At 42.5% G+C, this 22,942-nt stretch overlaps 1 protein-coding gene and 1 gene segment (V, D, J or C); both read right to left on the bottom strand.

Moving 5' to 3' along the window:
- LOC309708202 (E3 ubiquitin-protein ligase DTX4-like) overlaps positions 1-16,134 on the bottom strand; it is a 41,069-nt gene extending 24,935 nt beyond the window's left edge. The window contains exons 1-2 of one of the 2 annotated variants that reach the window (XM_082536008.1): positions 15,779-16,134; positions 12,996-13,222 (exon numbers count right to left, since the gene is read on the bottom strand). In XM_082536008.1, coding sequence (XP_082392134.1) covers positions 12,996-13,222; positions 15,779-15,843 — 292 coding nt within the window. In that variant the 5' untranslated portion in view covers positions 15,844-16,134. Of the gene's footprint in view, positions 1-12,995; positions 13,223-13,470; positions 13,836-15,778 lie in introns of those variants that run through there. The other variant, XM_082536009.1, reaches the window with a different exon arrangement.
- A 1,770-nt stretch (positions 16,135-17,904) lies between these two features.
- On the bottom strand, positions 17,905-21,322 carry LOC309709435 (Ig kappa chain V-V region J606-like). The segment is given in 4 exons: positions 21,124-21,322; positions 19,272-19,463; positions 19,011-19,163; positions 17,905-18,353 (listed from the first exon to the last, which is right to left on the bottom strand).
- Between the last annotated feature and the right edge of the window lie 1,620 nt (positions 21,323-22,942).

The raw sequence follows: 22,942 nt of genomic DNA, 5'->3' as shown, positions 1-22,942 counted from the left end.
AGCATCTTAAAATGTTTCTTAGTTTCATTTACTGCATAATAAAAGTGCACATTTCAAGAAGATGAATAATTGGGTTAAATAATAAATATGACAGCATTAATTAAAACCCCGCGACTGTGACCCGCTGCCATAAACATAAACTACAACTGTAAACAACACTGACTCTTCTTCTGTCACCAGTTACCATCCTTAGACTCGGGGTTTGTCTTTCAGCCCAAATGCTTCAGCGCTGTGTGTGAAAAACCAACATCATTGAAGCCGAACTCAAACCAGCAACCTAAAGATCTCTGCTGTTTGCAGCTACAAGGCTTTCACGCTACCAACTGAGCCTGAAGCCGAACCAGTCAGCTGGAGGAAGTCGTGACATTTCAAACACCTTGCGAGTCACAGAAAACCCTGGAGACACAGGCGTCCTTCCTTATCAGCTTTATAAATGACAGAAAGCTGACAGGCCCTGGGTCACTGACAGAATTTAAATACATCACACTGGGTCACTGAAACCACAGCGGGCATTTTTCACTGCTGTCTATACAGCAACAGTTTACCAGTAATTAAAATCCTTAGATGCTGCTGTGACTTGAAATCATGAAAACCCAAAGGCAGTCGGGTTGGGTCATTGGTGAAACAAGTAGTGTGAAATATATGTATGTTTTCTGTTCTGTAGGCTTTGATTATATTGTAAATTTACACTTCCAATGATTATTTTGTGATTTTCTTCACTGAACTCAAACAGACTGAGAGGAGTGAGGTTTGCTGCTTCAAAAGGCATCATTTCAAGTGTTTTTGGACAAAATATTTAAAATATCCACATCTGCAAACCAGATGTTCAGATTTAGTTTGAAACAGACTCTTGAAAGTAACAAATAACTTTCTAAACTGGATTTTTTTTTTATCGTTTACAATAAATACAGCCAGTTTAAGCAGCTAAGATTGGACAAACACACGTGGCTCGTTCGTACACTGTGGATTACGGTCGGCCGCCAAGTGCCCCTTGAATGAGCCCATCCCCCAGGCCTGGCTGCACGGTATCCCCGGTTCAGCTGAGCTTTCCTCACTCCATCATAGGAGTTCTTTGAATCATACATTGGCTGAATTGGGAGACCAGCATGCCTCCCAGATGAGGTATTTCAGGAATGTCCAACTAGGACATGACCACAGGGCGGACCGAGGACACGCTGGAGAGATCGCACCTCTCGACTGGCTTGTGAACACCTCGGTGTCCTTCCAGAGGAGCCGGAGAGGAGGAAAGAGGCATGCGCTTGACTGGCTTGACCCAGGTAAGTGTGAGAAAATAAAGTGAGACATGAGATGTTTTTTTAACATCCTTTGGAGTATCTGTCATAGATAAAGGAAACAGTGTGATAACCACATACAGAAACATTAACTAAAAGTTTTCCCATATAAAATCTAAACCTTATTTTAGTCCGTAAAACAGCTCAGTCACTCGAGGGTTGAAATAATGCAGTACGTTACATGTGGGAAGGTTTTATTCTGTGTTCAAATGTACATATTTCTAATTCTATGAAAGCCAGATAAACCAGAATGGATGAAATCACATTCGCTGGCAGCGGTGTAAAGACTATGTGCTCGTTATTCTTAGTTCTTAAAGTCTGGCACATTTTGCTTGGACTAAATCTAAATAAGGACTCCTCAGCAGAGCTTAGCAAGCATCTAGCATACAGCGCGATGCACATCCAGTATCATCCTGGGCTCCCCCTGCTCCCCCAGACCCTCTTAAATCAGATGTGCACCGAAACATTGTGACATCATCCTTTTTAACTTTCCTCCACCCGTTAAAAGGACGACGAAGATTTCTTCCCCATCTTTCAAATGTGACGTGTCCCAGTTTGAACCCAACCTGAACCCGGCCAGAAGCAAATGAGCCGAAACTACTGCAATTTTAACAACTTCTCGAAAAATATTCCTCGACCTTGTAGCTCCACTTCTCCATTCATCATCCTCAAATGGCCCCCCGAGCGCCCTCGAGCGGGGCTCAGGGCTGGCGAGACTGATGAACACCTCCGGAGTCTTTATGAAGACAGGGATGGAAAAATTCAAATTGACACACTTGGAAAGGTTGCACCGAGACCGGATTGTGGCACATTCTCACAGCAATAAAACCGAAACGAGACACAAAGAGGAAGCGGTTGAGAGGATAAGACAAACCTGCTTCATGCGCTTTATTTCGTCTCCACTTTTGTCATCACTTTCACACTTTCTGTTCTTGTTTCTTGTTTTGTTCATTACTTCGTCCTGATTTCTCACCCTCCTGCTGTCTGATGCCGTCTCTTCCTCTGCTGTCACTTTTTCTTCTTTCATCCTTCTTTGCTTTCTCTTTTTCCAGCCAAACTGCAAACTTGCGCCAGCTTTTGTAATCTTAACACTGAGATTAGGGCGACTACCTAGGCTGAATAAATAAAACGAGCTCCTGAACATTAAAGTAGACCCCATTATGTTCATTCCCTGCTTCTTATTTTTATTCTTGGACTCGCTTGAGTTTGCATTATTCACACTTCATAATAATCCTTTATGTCGCACTGAGATTTGGTTCTCACTGAACTGGACCCCTGTTTTCTTTCCGTCTACATGCGCCAAACAAAATCTTCAGCCTCTCGTCATGGTCAGACGGATACCTCTGTCTGCTGGGTGTAGTTCAGTAGAAAGAAAACAGTTCCTACATGCAACGAGATTCACGGTTTCTGGACAGCGACGTTGTTTTTTCAGGGGGGAAATTCACAGCACTACAGGACAGAGGAGAATTCAAATTTAGGGGTGAACTCACACTTTAAGGCTAAAAAACTCCCCGAGAAGCAGCAGGGACATAAATATTTACTGATGCCTTCACATGCTTTCCTATATGTGTGTGCACAGGCGGTGAGTGATGCCCCCCCGGAGGCCTCCCAGTAACAGTAACTCGACACGCAGAGTTTCACAACAACAACTGAGAGAGAAAAGCTGAGCTCTGACCCTTCCAGCTTCTTCATCTCACTTTCCCTGGACTTCCTTCTGCACAGAAAACAAGCTGACACTCTGCAGGACACTAACTCGGCTTTCTTCGGTCTGCTTCTCGAGGATTAGTGAGCTTTAAACGCGGCGGTGTTGCACAACTGGAACAGCAGTTTCAAGTCAGACATTTTTATGCAACAGCCTTTGCAAACATATGCTAATGCACTGACGGGACGGGGTAAACAAAAATGGTTTTAACACTGACTCAGGGCACTCCTGTCACATTGCTGTGTTTGTGTTTTACTTTGAAGGTTACGTTTCTCACGTGTCACATGTGTTTTCACTTTCTGCTTTTGTTTCCTTCCCTCCTTTGTGATTGTCTGTCCACCCTCATCAGTTTCACCTGTGTTTGATTTCCTGCGGTTTTAAGAGATAATAAAAAGTCTGCCTGTTTCTCCTGAATAGCATCAGTAAGAAATCGGGATTCCTGGAAGCTGCTTGATTTCTGCTATTATCTTATTGGCTGCAAGCAATTAAAAAATGATGCCGATGTCCTGTTGCCTGACACAGTCGGAATTTTTTCAGCTCTTTAGCTCTTTTTCACGTTTACTGAGCAGAGCATTTAAAATTCACACAGGTTCATAAAGTGCTTTTTGTCTGCAGCAGCGGTCTTGTTTTCAGCCTGATTTATGTGTTTAACTACGGAGCCCTGTGAGGGACTTCTGCGAGATCTCACAAAGGTTTTGAGAGATCTCGCAAAATAGGCCGCATCCTTCACAGGGTGCATCTGAAGGCCGATGACTTCACAGCCAGGCGACGAAGGCTGTTTCAATTTGAAGGCTGCTTCAAATGCATCCTTCATTTCCCCGAATTTGATGGATGGGCCGGGTGTATCCTTTGTGGCCCAACCTATCCAAGAATTCATAGCGCGGCCCAGCCAATTCCAGTTTCCAACATTGGCTGCAGCTAGTTAGTTTTAATATTACTCTTTCTGGGTTACAGAAAGTGTAAACTTCAAATATCTGCTCGGTTTATCAAGACATCACATATTTGCAAAAGTCTTCAGAGACGTCTGTTACCCACCTGCTCGAAGATGACCGGGAGGTCGAGGCCCACTAGAGCCAGAGGGAACACCGCACTCTGGGCACATCGTTCCTCGATCACCTGGTCAGCATTGAGCTGGCGGCCTCGGAAGGATTCGGCCTATTTTGCAAGATCTCGCAAAAGTTCATCTTTAATTTTTTTTCTCCAATGTCCCTTGCGGGGCTCCGTATTTAACCTCTTCACACTTCTTTCACTTGATAGTTTTATCTTCCTTTGTAAATTTAGCCACTCTGCAGTCCTGTCAGTGGGCTGTTTGTGATACGCGTATGACGCCGGCTCATATCTAGATTCTGGGTAGATTTATTGATTTGATAACCTTTGTATTTGGAACTTTCTTCATCTGTGGGCCTGAATGGAAACTCCAACTGTTATCTCTTTAGATAACAGTACATTTACAGCGATAATGTTCATTCTCTTAAAGATATTTACTATCATACCAAAGAGAGACGACACGTCCAGGCATGTGATTTAAAGAAGTCACTTTTTCATCTCCTGACAATATCATGATTTTTCGGCGCTCTCCATCGTTTCTTATTCCACTAATATTCCTCATCACTGTTTAACTTTCAGCTGAGCTCTCCACTCTTTTTTTTCCACACCCACCCACTTTGTCCTCTTCTCTCTCTCCCTCTCTTCGTGTCTTTGTCTCACCTTGAAAGAGTCCCGTCCCTCGAGTGTTGGGTTCAGATTCAATTTTCAGCTTCAGAGAGTGTGAGAGAGAAAAGCATACAAAGAGGGCAAGAGGTCGAGAAGAGAGACAGATCAGGTGAACCAGAGGAAGCAGGACATAAAGCGGAGAGTTTGAGACAAAGGAAGAGACCCAGTTTCCATTTGGGAATAAGGTAAAAAGTGAATATGAAGAGGCGGTGCTAACTCTTCGCCCGATCCTTGGTGTTGGTTTTGAATTTTTAAGAAAATCTGAGATGGTTAAGAAGCTTTTACCTTAGAAAGGTGATACCAAAATACTGTGTTCAGAGCTTGTTCCACTACCTTTACAAGGCTTAAAAATGTCAAACGAGACATTTAGTCTTTGGTAATCCTTCTGCTGCAGATTTTCAGAAACACTGAAGCGTAGTAGCCTGAACATTAGAAGCAGAGCAGTGTGACACGTCTGCAGACTGTGGGCTTGATAGATAAAACCCAAACATATCAAACAACAAGACCCTTTAAACAAACATCTCGTCTCTTGCATGGAGGTTTCACCAGTGCGTGCAAACCCATTGTTTATTTCCTGCCAACTGGTTTGTTGTGCGTGCAGACAGAGTCAGTGTTGATGTTTGCTGCCACTCCCTCTCCCCCCTTCCTCCGCTCTTTGTTGTCACCACCAATCTACCCCCAACCCTCCGTCTCTGGGGAATCCACCCCCGACCCGCCTTCTACTGTGACCCTAACGCCCCGGGGCTTTGTGGGGGTCTGGGAATGTGCCTCCTTCAGCAGGACCAGCTGGAGCGAGAGCAGCAACAAGCTGCAGGGGCAACAAAAAAACACAAGATGCCCTCGAAGTCTGAAAAAAACAGAAGCCGCACAAAGAAAGCGATGATGAGCCGCTCTTTTAAAGCCCAGTAAAATAAGGACATTTACGTCACTCTGTTGAAAACATCTCATAAAAACGTGTTTACTTTATTTCAACAACCACACCCTCATCTCGGTTATGCAGTCAGAGCAGCTCAAATGTGCTGGGTACAAAGATTTTCTGCTAAGTCAGGCCTCTCCTAAACCACATGAACACTAATTAGTGACTAATTTTTAAAAAATGTTTACACACAAGCGTAAAAGACGATTGGCCAACCAATTTACTGGATGGCAATCACTTTGTCCATATTGTGAAACTAGCCCTGGCCATCTTCATCTTGTTTCTTTCTCCTAACAGCAGGGTCACCAGGTCGTCCAGCATCATCCAGCTGCCTCTCCACTCAGCCTCTCGTCCCACAGTCTTGTTCTGCTTCACATGCTACTGTAGTGCACATATTCTGCAGCTATGTTCAGCCTGTTGGTCACTGCTCACACATGCTGTGACATCAACACAATTTATATAAGTGTGCAAACCAACGTGTGCGACAAGTGAAAAGAACACTAGAGGATGAAAGTGGTGAGCATAAACTGTTACAGTTTCCAGCTGCAGTCCAAGTTTGTGAAGCCAGAATCTGCCCAAAGAATGAGAGACTCTCTGGAGAGGCAGCTGGCTGTAGCGGCTCTGCATTTATTTCTCTCAAAATATTTGCATGGGTTTGTCTCCTCGCAAACTCAAAAGAAGAGAAGTCCAAAATCTTCACTGTTTTCATACCAGAGCTGCTGCTGATTGACTGTAAATCTTCATGAAAAGCAGGACAGAAGTATGAAGGCAAATAGAGGATTTTTGGTTCAAATATAAATATAGGGCAGGGATAGCTCAGCAGGTAGGGTGGTTGCCCCATGATCGGAAGGTTGGGGGTTCGACTTCACTGAACGGCTACCCTGAGACACCCCTGAGCAAGGTACCGTCCCTACACACTGCTCCCCGGGTGCTGCATTGGTGGCTTGCCACTGCTTCACTGGGTGAATGGGTTAAATGCAGAGGAGTAATTTCCCTACGGGGACTAACAACAATATACATATCATTATTATTATTTAACATGTAAAAAAAATCCCTTCTGTACCAATTTCACATAAAAAGAACTTCAAGCAGGACAGGAACAGGAAGTTAAGATACTGTCAGATTAAAATCTTTGTGTTTACAGGAAATCGTGTTGTACTCACACAAATGACTGAAAGCATACATGTGTTCAAAGGAGGCTCATTTAAGTCTCGTCCCAAATAGCTCATCAAGGTCATAACGTCACATTTTTGCATATAAGAATAATTACGCTCCCTTTTCCAAAAACTACAAGTGATGAAGTGATTCGAGATGATCCATCAGAGAAGTTAATTAAAGTTAAAGAAAAGGAGCTGGATCGCAAGCAAGGACGAACTGAAAAGCCTCCACGGTCCAAAGGAAGAGCGCACCCACAGAAACGAGACCACCGCCACCACAATGACAACCTTCATGTCTAAGAAGTGCAGAGCAGAAATACCACATCACTGTTAGCAGTGAAGCTCCCAGGGAAGCAGGGCAGCACAGGAACATGAAGGCTTTTCCCTGAATGTCAGCTAAACGGCGTGCTATCAGTGGTGACAGCGCAGCGAGCGTCTGCGGAGCGACGATCCCGCTGCGAGACCTGAGGTGAACAGGAAACACGCTCTGCTCCAACCACATCTGACAGTGCTGGGAGAGCTTGCACTGGGAGGGAGATCCTTTCATACGTGACTGTAAAGACAGACCTGTAGTGCATGTATTCTTCCCAGCGGGGTCAAATGTACGCGCCAAAGGAAGTCTCCATCTGCATGCAGGAGGTGGTCTGCAGGAGGACCTGGCAGCTCAAAGGTGCTGAGGACCTCATCTTCCATTAGGACGGTTTATATTTCCACACTTTGAAAAATAAATATATGGAACAGTTTTGTGCACAAAGCACAGGGAACAACTTCAAAACAAACCTGTGTGAATTCGCCTTTGTGCCATCTGAAATGTGATGTGCTTTTGCACCAGCCAGTCTCCAAGCCAGTCACATCAGGTGATGACTCAGCTACCTTCTACTGATCTAACTGGCAAATCTCACACAGGGGGAAGCATTTAAAGTATTTAAAGGCAACAGCTCAGCTTCTGAGAGTCTGCATTCAGGTCACTTCCCTGTGGTACATGAACAGTTCTCCCTACAGGTCCTCATCTATCTGCAAGCCACTTTGCAGCCCACCTCCACCCCAACTCCTCTATTTCATACTTCATCAGTATCGTATCTGTTGCTCTGTGCCTGCTTTTTACATCTCTGTCCCATAAGGCCACCAGATTTAAGGAGAAAGCAAAATATCTGAGATGAAAAACATAAGAGCATTCTGGGGTTTAACAAACGTAGAACTGAAAACTAAGTGGGAATTATAAAAATGAAATTGGGTGGTTGTTACATTTACAAAAGATGGTAAAGATAAGAGGATGGATGGAGTGGAAGTTATTATAAATCCATTAACATTTTATGTTAACCAGACTCTAGACTTTGTTGAACACTCCAAAAAAACATAACTCTTTAAAAAATCATGGAAAGGATTTCCACATGGCTTTCTATTACAATTAAGCATTTTTGTCGCACTAACGTAATTTGCATGGGTTGGATCAACTCAATTAAATTAAGTTGGACTCAACTGTAGTAAAACAGTTGATTCATCATTAATTAATCAAGTTAGTCCAACTCAAGCACATTAAGTTGGAATAACAGAATTGCATAATGCTAAAATAAAGCAATTTAATTATGTGGGAATTCTTTCCATGATTTTTTTATGTTCATTCAAAAAGTTATTTTTTTGAGTGTTCTTTATGTACATTATAACCTCAGACTTATCAGAACCTGCGCCTCAGCTTCTACTTCTCTAAACACTTTCTCCCTTCCGTGCATGTCAAAACCACAATGAGCGTGCTCGCATCTGTTTGGGAAAATCCAAGATCTCTGGAAAAACGATGTGAGCGTGAGAGAAAGAACGAAAGAATACGCACTGCCCAATTATCTCACTCCTTCTGCACCGAAAACACACTCATACACTTCTCTCTCTCCCACGTCGGACAGAAAGACCCCTGGGATTTTTTTTTTTTTTTTGCCTATCGATGAAACTAAACACTCGGGCAGCAGAAATGGAAGAGCAGAGGGAGCAACAGAGGAGGACGGCTGGAGTGAACTCTGCTCATTAAGCCTTGAAATTCTCCATTCTGTCCACAAAGTCGAGGTCCCTCTGTTTCTTTTCTCCGTCGGAGGAGGATGCAGCTGCTGGGAAAGTGTGTGTGCATGTGTGTGTGTTTAGTGTCAGTGGATAAGGGTTTAAGTATGCAGTGAACTCAGAGCTGTGATGGTCATTCACAGCTGCTCCAAAACATCATACTGCTGGATCTCAAGCACACACACACACACACACACACACACACACACACACACACACACACACACACTAACATTTGTTCTGTATCACAGAAATATTTAAAGACAAAGACTTGTTGGCCTTCTTTTTTATTTGTTATTTTTCAAAGATTTCATGTTATGTTTTGGGCGCTTTCTTATCTTACTGTTTTAAAGAGCTTTCTGTTTGCTAAAAATGCATTTCTACAATGTTTTGAGTTTTCTTTTTAAAACTTGAAAGTATCAAATCAAAGCTGTGGTAATATAAAGCCCCTTAGTACCAAAAACTAGACCGCCTGCTGCTTTTGCAAGCCACTTTGAATTTTCTCCACTCAAAACTTAACCGTGACCCTTTTCCGAACCTAACCATTTATTTTTAATGATGACGTCATGTAATAAACACGAAACAAACACCTGCAGTTTCTGGTGTAAGTGACCGAATCATTTAGTCCATCAACACTGAAATGAATCAGTACAAGTCAAAAAGTACATGTAAAAATTACGCTCAGGAAGCTGCATCAGTAGATTAGCGGTCGTGGCTAGGTCATGAACTGTGATGAAACTGCATTGACGTTCAGTTTGTTGTAGTTTGACTGTTTTTGTGACTTTGGTGTTTAACACGTTGTTTCTGAATTAAACTGTATTAACAGCTCTGCTAGGGCGTCAGGAGGTGTTAAAAACACTCTAAATATACGTGCAAATACTCAAACTACCACTTCCGTGGTCTCCCATCTCCTGTCCCTTCATGTGCTTCAGTGCAGTTTAGCTCACTTGGCTTTCTGTTTGCTGTTTATATCCGTCTGACTCTCTCCTACTCTCTGTTTGAATATTCATTGCTCTTTTAAGTTCGATAAACAAGCGTCTTCTGTTGTTAAATCTTGTTTCCATCAATTGCATCTTATTAGCAAGGCCAGACATTATGTTCCACATCGGGACCTTGGAAAGCTTATCCACGCCTTTGTGACATCCAGGTTGGATTATTGCAACTCACTTTACTTCGGTCTTAACTCTACTCTCTTCCATAGACTCCAAATTGTTCAGAATGCAGCTGCTCGTCTCCTTACTGGTAGTGGACGGCGTGTCTCTATCACCCGTGTCCTTGCTGATCTGCGTTGGCTTCCCGTTAAGTACTGCATCCGATTCAAAATCCTGCTGCTTACCTTCTGAATTATTAACAATATAGCACCAAGCTACCTCATTGAGCTACTTAGATCATACCCCCCTACTAGAGCATTAAGATCATCTTCCCAGTCACTCCTGGTACTGCCAAGATCTCGGCTGAAGACTAGAGGTGACCGCGCGTTTGCCTTGTCTGCACCCGATTTATGGAATAACCTCCCCATCGCTATACGTGAGTCTGATTCCATTCAATCCTTCAAATCGCGGTTAAAAACCCACTTATTTAGCCTCACCTTTTCTACCAGTTAACGCTTGCTTGATAGTTAGCTTAACGCTTATTCTTATCTTCGGCTTTTAATTCATTTTTAATTTTTTGACTGTTTGATCCTCTACACTTAGCCTTCTTTTATGCTTTTATATGCAATTCTTTTCCCTTCGTGTGTTTTAATGCCATTCAACCTGCTAGCACGTTTTGGTACCTTGCCATAGCCCTCATCCTTCCCTGTTACTTCATCTTACCCTCTTGCATGTTAAGCACTTTGGTACACCACTGGTTTTTAAATGTGCTATATAAATAAAGTTTGTTGTTGTTGTTGTTCAATGCAACAAAATTCACAGTGAAACTGGTCTCATGTACGTTTTTCTGTTTCTGTTGTCAGATAAGAGAACGTCTGAAACATCTCAAACGCAGCCCACAAACATCAGGAAAAACCAAACAAACTCAAGCCATTCACCAAACTGGTGGTTCTTATTGCTGAAACCCAGACTGTGTGACTGAACTGTTCTCTAACAAACTCTGCATTCTCAAATGTTCTGGGCTGGATTAAAGTTTGCAGAGGGCTGGATCTCGAGCCTTCAGCCAGCCTTTTAAACGTGAAGTCAGATCCTATGAGAGATCACAGATGGTGTCTTTCGATTTCCTCACATCGCATATTTCAGCCCTGTTGACCCAAATAAATGTGGTGCAAACATCTGGAGGATTGTCCAGCAGAATCCCAGATTGACTGCATTCTCTAGCAGGATTTTCCTGGATAACACTGCCTTTGGAGACGTCTCAGGGTATATAAGAATGGTCCCAGTCGTCATACGCTGAGCAAACGGATGTATATTTTTATGAATTATATTACAGGTGCATTATAGTCTTCACATGTTGAGTTCTTGGAACTAAATAATACTTATTCTTTATGAGTCAAACAACTTGTCAAGCTCTAAAAATACTTCTAATTTTCCAAACACCCCTGATTAGTAGGCTGCCACCATCACACCAGGAACAGCAAATTTAAGACATTAAAAATTAAGTTATTAATGACTTTGCTGAGACTTTTAGAGCTACCCTGAGAGCTGTAATAGAGCCACTGGTAAGCCTTTCCTGGACCCTGGGCTACATGTTTGACACCACTGTCTTATACCTCTGTCTAAGCTTATACAGTGATGTGTTTAGGGGTAAACAGTGACTTAAGGAAAAAGCTTTAACCATGATTAGTAGAGGCCAAAATCCAGATGCTAAAGAAGTACACTGTGCACTAACAGAATTCCTGAGGTTGGGCAAGAGGTGTCTTTGCAGGAAACCCTTAGACACCCCTCGAATTGGTGGGTGTGTTGCCAGGTTCCTTCTACAGAAATTATATTTGTGTGTCTAGACTGTATTAACTCTGTGACATTAGACGAACACGTGTACGCCAATTACACGAACAATGTTTGAAAGTTATGTAAGTGAGAGAAACAGGAAAACAGAGACTTTAAAATAAACATGAAACCAGAAAACTGGGAGTGTGGAACATCTGTATTACAGATGTGTCAGCAGTTTCCACATCTGTGAGCCTGCTAGGGCCCACTTGGGTCTGAGTGATGTACATTTTAGGGACTCCGTGCTCGCTGCAGTCTTGTTCTGAACGACAGGTGTCACTACTCAGAGAAAAACTCAGGCTTTTTGATTCAGCGCTGGATGCGAAGGAACTAAATACGATGAAACAGGGACAAAGCAATAGCGGAGTTCTTTTCAAAGTTTTCTCCTAAAAGTCTCCAAATTGATGTACCACAGTACTGTGGTGGATGTGGCTCAGGCATGAGAGAGAATGACAAGGGTTCAGTCTCTGGCTACTACAGCCTGCATGCTGAAGCAACCCTGTACAAGACAGAGAACACCTGCAAGTGTCACTAGTTTATTGTCCACAAACCACCACCTGAGAAGTGAAACGCTGGCCTGTCGACAGTCCTCCTGTGCATTTCCAGCTACTTTATCGCTGTGGCTTTCAAATGTATCTTCGCAAACTGGATGTGAAGCAATGCACAAAGAAGTGGAAAAAGTAGAAGGACAAATACGTTTGACTGTAAAAATGAAACAAAGAACGGGCACCCAGCCACCGGGACACAAGGTAACTAACGCACAACACACTAGGAAAAATACCGACAACGACGTCACCAACTTACGTACAAAGATTCACAGCAGAAGTCTGAAACAGGCCTGAGACGAGCTGCGTGTGTATGTGCTTGTGTGGTTGGGCGAATGAGGCTTGTAGTAAAAAGTAAAATATAAGTACTATTCCATTTTTATATATTCATAAATAGTACACTTGACCTTAGTCTGTCCACGCAGCGCATTACAAAAATAAAGAGGTGTAAAACGAAACTACACCGAAGCTGTAAATTCACAATCATGCTGCTGTTCTCGACACTTCATTTGACGCTGATCTCCACTGGACCCCCCCTTCCTCATTACGGGTCCCCCAATAATAGAAATCCTGTAAGCACCCCTGGCCATAACAGGACTGTTACTCTGCTTCAGTGCAGCAAGTTTATGTCCCCGAACCTGCAAATAAACCCCGACATGACAGCTCTGCAGCGTGCACCATTTGCCCCATCGTCCCAGCTTACCTGTGTCCTGTCTGAACTGGTGCATGGACTGGAGATCTATGATGTAGGGCGAGAGCCGGCTGTCCACCTGGCCGAGCACCACGCTCCCTCCGCGGGGGTCGCTGCTCCGGATGGCCGCCTCTATCTGGTGGGAGACGGCGGGGCTGTAGGGCCGCCACCGGCCGTGTTCGTTCAGCCATTCCCACACCACCACGGCAGAGGCCAGGAGCATGTTGTTACTGTTGGCCCTGGAGGGGAGAAGCACAGATGAAACGACAAGAAAACAGTGAGAAGCAGCAGCGCCGTGGAGGTAAAACAGGAGGAGGCTGTTAGCCCAAATAAAGGCAAGCAGAGGCCAAAAGCGCAGCGAACGGGCTGAAATTCTCCGTTATAATCCCTCCGTTTCAGCCACGATCGCTCCCTGTCTGTGCGAGCCAGTGTCGTGATAAATAACAAAGGCCCGATCGCTGAAACGAAGCCAGGCTGGGGGACTTACATGGAGCCGAGGCTGAGCTAACGCCGGGAGAAGGCGGCGCATTCTTCCACGAAGATCCGAGCTCCGCGCATGGCCGCGGGGAGAAGGAAATCACGGCCCCAGCTCAGCCTGCCTTTGTTAGACCACCGACACGCTGCGCTAAAACACACTGACACACACGCAGAGCTCGGCGGCCTGGTGCTGAGGTTCCTGTGCGCTGGGGTAACTCCAGTCTCGGCCTCGGTGCCGCGTAAAAATAAAAAAATAATAAAGCCGCTGATTCCTTTTGCTGGGTGTAGACAGCAACAGCTAGTGTGTGTGTTTGTGGGTGTGTGTGTGCCTTCCTTCTGTAGTTTGGGGCGTTGCAAACTGAAACGTTGAGAAAGTAGTAGCTTCCAACAGCGCAACCTCAGAAAGAACAACTCCCAGACCCTGAACAGGTTCGACCGGTCCCTGATTGTCATTCAAAAACAAATAAACATCTGTTTATGAAGTCAGTGACAGGAAAAGTTCTATATGCACACCAATGATTTGCTCCCCACCCACTCACTAAACTTTAGCAGACACAGAGCTTTATGCGGGGACAGCTTTGTTGACTTTGGACATAAATGTGGATGAGAAGAATGAAACATCTAATAACTTGGTTATAAGCAATGGTTACAAACTAAACACACAGAGGTGTGAGGGCCAGAAGCAGCCCACAGAGGGTCCAATGCAGAACACTGCGTGGCTCCGTAAAGTGTGACGACTGCAGCGAAGTCTAGGAAAAAACGTTCTGCTGTGCTGTTCCTGGAGTGGTGATGTTGGAGACTGGCCCCATCCGGGACACTTGACGGGCTAATGTGACGTATTCCAGGTCACTTAGGCTAAACCTGTGCGTTATTTAAGGCGGTTAAAGTATCTCTCCATGTTCACTGTAGTAAAAACAATTCAGTTCAGTCATGTTACTGAATAACTAGAGATGTTTAAAGAATTATTCGTGGTTTGTTTCTATTTGGGACCCCCCCCCCAAAAAAAAAAGAAAAGAAAAGAACCACTAGCAGTGGAGAGTCTGCTTCCATAACTCAATTTTAAATGCTGGTTGACACTATGTCACTATGACACTATTAGCGACACTATGTTCATCTTAAATGGAAATAATCCAGATTATTAATGTCAACAAAATCTGAACCTGAGATCAGAGTCTGGTAATGTCACCATTGTGAATTTTGTGCATTTTGTTTATGACAAGAATTAACCAAAAATATCACAAATCTTCACCCACCCACCACAGTCTCGTGGCAGTGAAATAATCGTGACCTCTGTTGTTCATGTGTTCATTCATTGAGCAGATTCGTGCGTAGCTACAGAAAATAAACATTTTCGACTGTAAAGCGAGGCACGCCCCTATTGGACAGGATAGAGGAGATGCTGTTGTATTACATAGATTTGGTCACGTCAAATATGACAGTTCTAGTCCTTCACGTGACACTGCATTTGATTATTAGTGAAATAACAATAAAGGGTAGACACTGAGGAGAAAAAGACGGGGGGAGGCAGGTTGCGTGCGCGCACCTGTGCGTATTTGGCGTGCGCTGCAGCGAGAGCCAAACAGACTAAAGCGAGGATGAAGTGTTGATTCTGAGATTCTTTCAGCTGATTCCTGCTTCCCATGAGACTTCTGCTACAGTCGGCCATTCACGGCTGTATAAAGTGACCCCCAGGGCACCGGGAAATGACCGCTGGACAGTCTTCAACGCGCACGAGTGCGCACGCCAAAGATGCAGACACATGCAGACAAATGCACACATGCAGCTTCTGACTCTCCCTGTATGTTCTCTCGCTCAGACAGGCCACCTGTACCTGCACCTTGATTAGTAGATCAAATAGAAAAAAAAGGAAAAGGAGAGGCGGAGGAGAGATGGAGAGAATCCAAACGCCGATCCAGTTTTTTTGGTAGCTAATGCTTGAAATTCTGAAATAATTTTGAAATCTGGAGGAATGTCCACTCAGACGGACACATTTCACCAGCAGCAGGGGAGGGGGTCCAAAATAAAATAAAAAATCATACAAACAAGAAAACAAGTCCAGCAATAGACGAAACAGCTTTAACAATGTCGCCACGGCTCGATACTAAACCCACAATCACTTCATTTTCAGCAGCCTGCAAATAAATTCACAAACGCGATTTCTCATTCCTGCTTTTAAAAAGCATATTCTCAGTAATACTAGCTCTTCTTGTATCGCAAAGAAAAATCTAAAGGTTTGTGAGGGCAGGTCTGCCTGAAATACTCACTTTTCTACAGCTTTAATCTACGCACAAATGTTAGTACTTGTATAAAACACTCACCTGTTGATACGATCTTCTGCGTCCACACACTCCAAGACTTTCGGAACAAAATCCCGGTTCTTCATGAATGAAAATCTATCCTTTCGGCTCAACCATGGCTCCTTTCTTTCTCCCTCTCTCTACCCAACAAAGGAAAAACACTCTTCGCTTTCTTCTCTTATTTATAAATCTGAAAAATACACTATCCAAAAAGTCAGGAAGTAGAATCCATCTAAAGGGTTAAAAGTGGGAAAATGGTGCCTCCATTATGTGATGAAATTAATCTGGCACGTATCCCTTCGCCTCCATCTTCACTAACACACTGTGGTGAAAAACTATGAGGCTCCAGAGGGGACCCCACCAGCTCCTGCCCCCTCACTCCACGCCCAGAAACGCACCAGTGTGGACGCAAAGAAAGAGAACACATACAGCTTCAGTTTACTGACCTGCTTACTTTTTGTAACACGCGCACAGGTGGAATATGATTTCAAATGTAAAATTAAACCCTTTTCTATGTGTTGGGAATTCACTGAAATTTTTTTTAAAAGAAAGGAGTTTAGGAAAGTGGTTATCTTTGTGTGGGTGGTCGCACACTGCCGTCTAGTGGAGGACATGGAATGACATCTAGATTGTTTTATTTAAACTGAAAACATTTAAATTGAAATCACAGAATAACGAAAACTCAGTTGCGCGTTTATCAACTTTTAGAAGCCGATTAGACGTTTTTAAAGTCTTAAGTCATTTCTCTTCATCTCTACGTCTCTACTTTTTCATATGTATGTTTCAATTAGCTTCCACTGATGACGTGTGTAACCAGGATTCAAAAATGTCTGTTTTACTTAATAATTATGTCGTAAAACATAATGGCGCTTTGGTTCTACAGATATACTCCTGCAAAGTCCGTTGTACTAACTTGACTCTAACTATTTTGGTAATACTGGCGGCTCTCGCTTTCGTCCCAGGCTCCATAGCTCAGGGGTTAGAGCACTGGTCTTGTAAACCAGGGGTCGCGAGTTCAAATCTCGCTGGGGCCTGTGAATCCTTTTCTGTTTTCATTCTTAGTTTAGTGTCTTGGACACTTCTAGACGACCCAGCAAGGTTCCCTAGAATTTAGCGTTTTCTTTCATCTCATTAAAAGTTAAGACCCAGAAAACCAAAATAAATTATTACAAAACAAAATTCCTACCTTGGTCCTATGGAGGACCACAAGAGCCACGCGCATCAAAATAAAGAATTCTGTGCTTATATAATGAATTGTAGAAGAAGTTCTTCGTCATTCGTTCATTCTTGTTAATGTAATGTAGCCTGATTCTCTGTTTACAAATCAGGTAGTGTAAAAATTACAATCAGAGAAGGTTGTTGTTGTGGTATTTCTGCGTTTGTATAAATGTATTTGCTGCATTTTGTAGCTGCATACAGTTTAGTAAAGGTAGCAGTTTGTAACAGGGAGCTAGCCAGCTACTCCCCGGTATTTTCAAACGCTTCAGAGCTAATAGACTATGTGCACCTTAGCATAAAACAAGAAGTTAGCATTTTCTCGTGCACAGGGTCTATTGTAAAGGCTATAAACACTGTAAACGACTCTGTGCCATTAACGTAGATCCGGACCAGTTTAAAAAAAACAAACAAACAATATAATTATGTGGCACGTGTCTCGTCATATACAGCATTTATGTGACTTCGTCCAGAGCCCGGATAGCTCAGTCGGTAGAGCATCAGACTTTTAATCTGAGGGTCCAGGGTTCAAGTCCCTGTTCGGGCGTCAGAGTTTTTGCTTCTTCACCGTTTTTCGGTCTGTGGCGTGTGTTTATAATAATAATGTATTCTTTATTGATCACCGTGGGGAAATTCCTCTCTGCGTTTAACCCATTCACTCTGTGAAGCAGTATGGCATCCAGCCACTCCCACCCCAGCTTTACACTTGTTAGCTTAACTTAAAAAACTTTAAATTTAAAACTTTGAAATTTTTGTATTTATTTCTTATACACTTCAGTTTATTTCTAAGAAAACCAACGACCTCCAGTATCTGCCTGTTGCCTTATCTTGGTGTCTCCAGATGTATTGAAGTTCATAGCTTTGTAAGATATGTGGGGAACTAAATAACTGAGCAACATGGATAATAACATACACAAAGACTTAACTTTTTGTTTTGCATTTATAAGCAAAATAGCAACAAATCATTTTAACTACTTGAAGGAAAAAATACAGTGCATTTAGCAACCCAACATAAGAATGCCATAAATAAGAAGTGGAAGAAAAACAAAGAATCTACACTTTATACACAAAATAAAAACCCAGACATACACACACAGGTTGTATATATACAAATGCAACATTAATACATTGAATCCATGTAATAGTGGGCATAAACTATCAGCTGTGAAAGTGTAGTTGGTGTCGGAGTTGAAGTATTACTACTATTTGTCATATATTTACGGGTGATGTCAGGATCTGGTCCGGATGGCGGTCTTCTTCTTCTTCTCCTTCGCCCGAGCTTTCCAGTGGGTGACACAAACAGCCAGTACCATAATCATGAGGATGAAACCCGTGATCATGCAGTACCAGTGATTAAAAAGAAACCGAGATAAACCTGAAACTGATGACAAACAGACAAAATAAAGCCGAGGGTGAAACATGTTCTGAGACATGAAGTCCTGCATCACCTCTGACTGGTTTTCTTTTTTTCAGTGTGAACAAGTTTAACTCCACATTTATTCCCGGAGACTTCTTAATATAAAAATGTGATTTACACAACATTAGAAAGAAATGCAGCTGTAAATCAAAGAAGTTCATCAGGTTAATGCTTTATCTCTTACTTGGGTGTAGTCTGACACTCCATGGGTCGTGTCATTAGTAAGAAGGCCGTAACACTGACGTCAGTACAGTAAAAAGTGAAATTTTCAGAAGCCAGTGAGTGGGATGAATTGGACCCTTTCCCAGACCAGTTCTGTCTACCAGGCCATGTCTGACACCCCCGTTTTAGACCACACTTCACTCGACATCTTTCTAAAAAACCTGTTCATGAATCCGTCTCGTTCAGGCTGGAGTCCGAGCAAACGTTTAGAAGTTGCATAATTTCTCGATGTCCAGCCCGGTTTGTAAAATAGCTCCTGAATTAAATTTGTGTTTACATCAAGTACATAACCTCACCTTCTGTCCTGCTTGGACTTTGCAGGGGAAGTTTGTGTGGAAGAACTGACTCTGAGCTAAAGAAAAATTTCACAGTGAAATATCACCTAAAGGTTACTCTTACCCTGAAGCTTGGTTCCTTCCCCAATTTTTAAGTCTGAGTTTACGTAGGAAATACAGTAGTACAGCCCCAGGTCTCTGTCCTCGATACTGGAGATCATCAGTGCCAGAGAGCGGTTCACCAAAGTCACTGCATAACGACTGTTGAGCTGAAACCCTAAAAAAAGAGTAACTGGTAGTTACTGGTCACCTGCTTCACAAAGTGAAATCACAGCCTTACACTCTCTGCATGTTTCCAACATTTTTAAGTGAGATGATCGGTCACCTTGGATGGGTCGTCCCTCTTTGAGGCTGGCAGACAAGATCATGGTGGGAGGTTTATCTGGGTGATGCTTAAGCCACGTTGTGTCATAAAGATAGGAGAGGTTACAGCCCACACTGGCTGTTGAACCCAGCTGGACGTGTTGGACCTCAGCAGCAGGAACAAGCAGCATCCAGAACCCAGATGTGATCAGTTCTGAAGGGGATCAGAGGGACACCAACTTTTAACGAGCCACACAGAGAGATCTCTCTCTGCAGTGTCCTTAAAATTCAGTTTTACTCAAGCAGTGGGAAAATGTTGAAAAACTGCAGCTCGTCTAAAGTCCACCTGAACCTTTCTCAGACTCTGAGTGAGTCCCCAGTGTCTCCTATATATATATAAATCACAGCACAAATAACAGGTTTACAACCTGGTGGAAAAATCTGCACCTGCAGCCAGCACACAGCTAGTTTATGCTGTTAGTGCCTGGGTCACTTTGAATTATCTGACAAATAACACGGCAGCTAATTGGCTTGTATGTGCATCCATACAGTTTATGAATGCAATCACATCTGTCTCCAAACAAACAAACATGATGGTGACAAAAATGCTAACTTGGCTTAAAAACGAATTCCAAACCAGCGGGTGACATCACTGCGGCTGTTTATCTGTCATACACAATCTATGACTATACACTCAAGGCTGCTGGCACAGAAACCATCTAACAGAAAAATATTTCCATTTGAAATGATTATCTTACTCAGTGGATGGAAACCACAGATTCACAGAACTGGACCACACTGCGGCTCATTTTCCTTTATTTTCTGAAGAAGTGTTTCAAAAATATTTCTCTGTATCCACAGTTATGTAAAAGTGTTGCTCATTTCACATTTATTTACAGTCTGTTCATCCAAAAAAGAACTCATTGGCTCTGATGGGAAGCACTCAGCAGATTCGTTTTCAGAAAGAGTTTTTTTTCCATTCGAAATGGTTAAAAAGAATATTTTTGCTGTTTAATCAATACATAACACCTTAATGCTTTTTAAGCATTCAGTCTTCAAAGTGTATTCAGGTGCATTGAGTTTTATGCAGTTAGTGTGTAATCAGAGTCTACTTGGAGCAAATTCATTTGACTGGACAGAGACTGGAAAGGTTTTCTTGGCAGTAGTTGTAGCCTCCAGGTTTCCTGGATTTCCACTTCTGGATTTGCATCTTTTATCCTATACTCCCAGCAGACCCACAGCCAGTTTGGAGGAGAAGCACCTATGAACTACCATCTTCACAGAAGAGCATCAGAATTCAATTAAAAGCGAGGAAAGGGGTTTTAAGATCATTAAGATGATTAATGTTGTAGATTTAAAATGTTATGCAGATGACGCTCAATTCTCTCTTTGAGACGTATATCCTATGAATCAGCTGGAGGAGGTCATGTTATTTTTGTGACTTGAGTGGAACATATCTGTGAGTTCTTGTATCCTGAGTCGGAGCTTGCTGATGTGTAATCGTGGGTGCTGTTTTCTGTTACGAGCAGCAGTGCAGTTTGACTCCTGAGTACTTCCTGATGACCCCAAGTTCTTTGATTCAATGAAAATATTTGAACTTTTCTCCTCATGAGCATTTCTGTAGTTTACTTTTTTTGCTTTTTAACATTTAAAATATTCAAAAAACAACAATGAAACGTCCTGCTCCCATCACCACAGTTAGTACAACCACATCGAGTGTATGTCATGCCATCATGACTCCCTCTCTCATATCTGTTTGTTCATCTGACACAACTTTAACCTGCTGGAAGGTGAAATTTCCATCAGTATCATTGAAATTTGCCTCCTTCCTAAAGCAGACTTTTGATATCCCACAAAGCATTTTTCTTACTCACCAGTAAGAATCGATGTAATCCAGTGAGACCTCATCTTGTATCTATTTTCGTGTCCCTGAAGGTGATGATGTTAGGGTCTAACAGACCACTTCCTTTTCAGCTGCCAAGCCGCTGTTTCCACTGAAAGCCTGCTTCTGTATTCTCTTACTTTTAACTGCTTTCACTTCTGCTGTGAGGTGAATTTTCCACAGTAGTTTGATGCGAGTCTTACAATCATCCCATTGTAAGACTTGCATGGAGATCCGGGGACAGCCGGAAACATGACCTTGACATTAATGGCTAACTTGGCATTTAAGTTCTGCTTAACCTGTTAATGGTTATAAACTATTAAAAAAAATATTAGTATTTTGTTGCTCTGTAACGTATTTGGAACTAAATTATTGTAATAAAATGTTACTACACAAGTAAAAACTGCAATATTCTACTTTGATTCTGCATGTTTACATCCTAAGATATACACATATTCTCATGTAATCATCAGTTTTTTGTGTACATTTCATAGTCTGTGAATATCTCATGTTCATTCCTATTGCTTTTGCCTTTATAGTCATACATGTATTTGTTATTTTTGTGTACTTATGTAGGCATGAGTACATGTATCTGTATGTATATATTTACTTAGACTTAGACTGCGATCAGCTTGTTTTTAAAAACATTACAGGGGAGCATGTGGTCGAGCAGCGCGGTGGCGGGGGTGTCTCTTTCACAGGTCTGATATGACAGTCAGACCTTTGTTAGGTTGGATTTGGATTTTCCCGATCGTATGGGGAAGTGGGTCATATGGGGATTTTTCTTTTAGTTGGTGCAGGTTTATTTTGCCTGTTATGGGTCACACATGATAGTACAGGAAATAACAGATGGTCTCAAGTTAACAGAAGACATTTAGATGTGACTTTGGCCTCACACTGATGACCCAGTTTGATTAACTTTAAAATGTAAAGATGTAGCTGAACTGATTTTTTTTGCATTAAATAAGAAACATAGGAGGGCCCCTTGAGTCAGATTTTAACGGTTTGTCGGATCAATCTGTCACCAAAACGTCCTTCTATAACCAGACAACTGTTGCTAAACTCTGAGCAAGAAAGGAATATGTGCTTCTGGATCTAGCAGGACTCGACCGTGAACCCATCAGGTCCTCTGAGTCAGGACGAAAACCTTTGGAGAGAAAATGTTTACCATGTATCTCTGCAGATGTGAGAGCAGCTGGAAGTGATTCAGTCTTCAAACATAAAACTGCGTCATCCCAACTTTTGACTGAGTTTTGACTTGAAAAACATTATTTACCTTATTTCTTATTTACTTTCTCCAATGAAACAAATATTTCGGTTTCACTGTTTGTTTGTTTTTTACATTTTTTGTGTCTCTCATTGCAACTTACTGATCATATAAGTTTTATGATGGATCTTACTTTTAAAAAATGTATTTTAATTCTAGATTTTTCGTTTTTTTCTTCTTAAATCTATTTTCTTGTGATCTAAGTTCAGTAGCCCACAATCAGACCCTGCAGAGGAAGTGAACAACCACAGTCTTTCCAGGTAACCTAAAAATGCTACCACGGTCTGCGATTGCAATTATTTTAGGTGCTCATCCTGTGGTGTGTCTCACTGATCTGCACCACCTGTTTTAAAGGTGCTGTATGAATAAAGAGTGATTGACTGAAGATTTACAGTAAACATAACAGAAACGGGGAAACAAGACAAACAGGGAGGAACAGGCAGGGAAATGCCATGAGACTAAAATATGAGAGGATTCAAAAAATGGGAACCAGAACCTTAACCTTACAAAAATGAAAACTTGGCGTCAGTAGTGCTTTGATATT

The sequence above is a fragment of the Aulonocara stuartgranti genome, assembly GCF_965226115.1.
Source record: "Aulonocara stuartgranti genome assembly, chromosome: 6".
Lineage (NCBI taxonomy): Eukaryota > Metazoa > Chordata > Actinopteri > Cichliformes > Cichlidae > Aulonocara > Aulonocara stuartgranti.
This window is presented reverse-complemented; position numbering and strand designations above follow the sequence as displayed.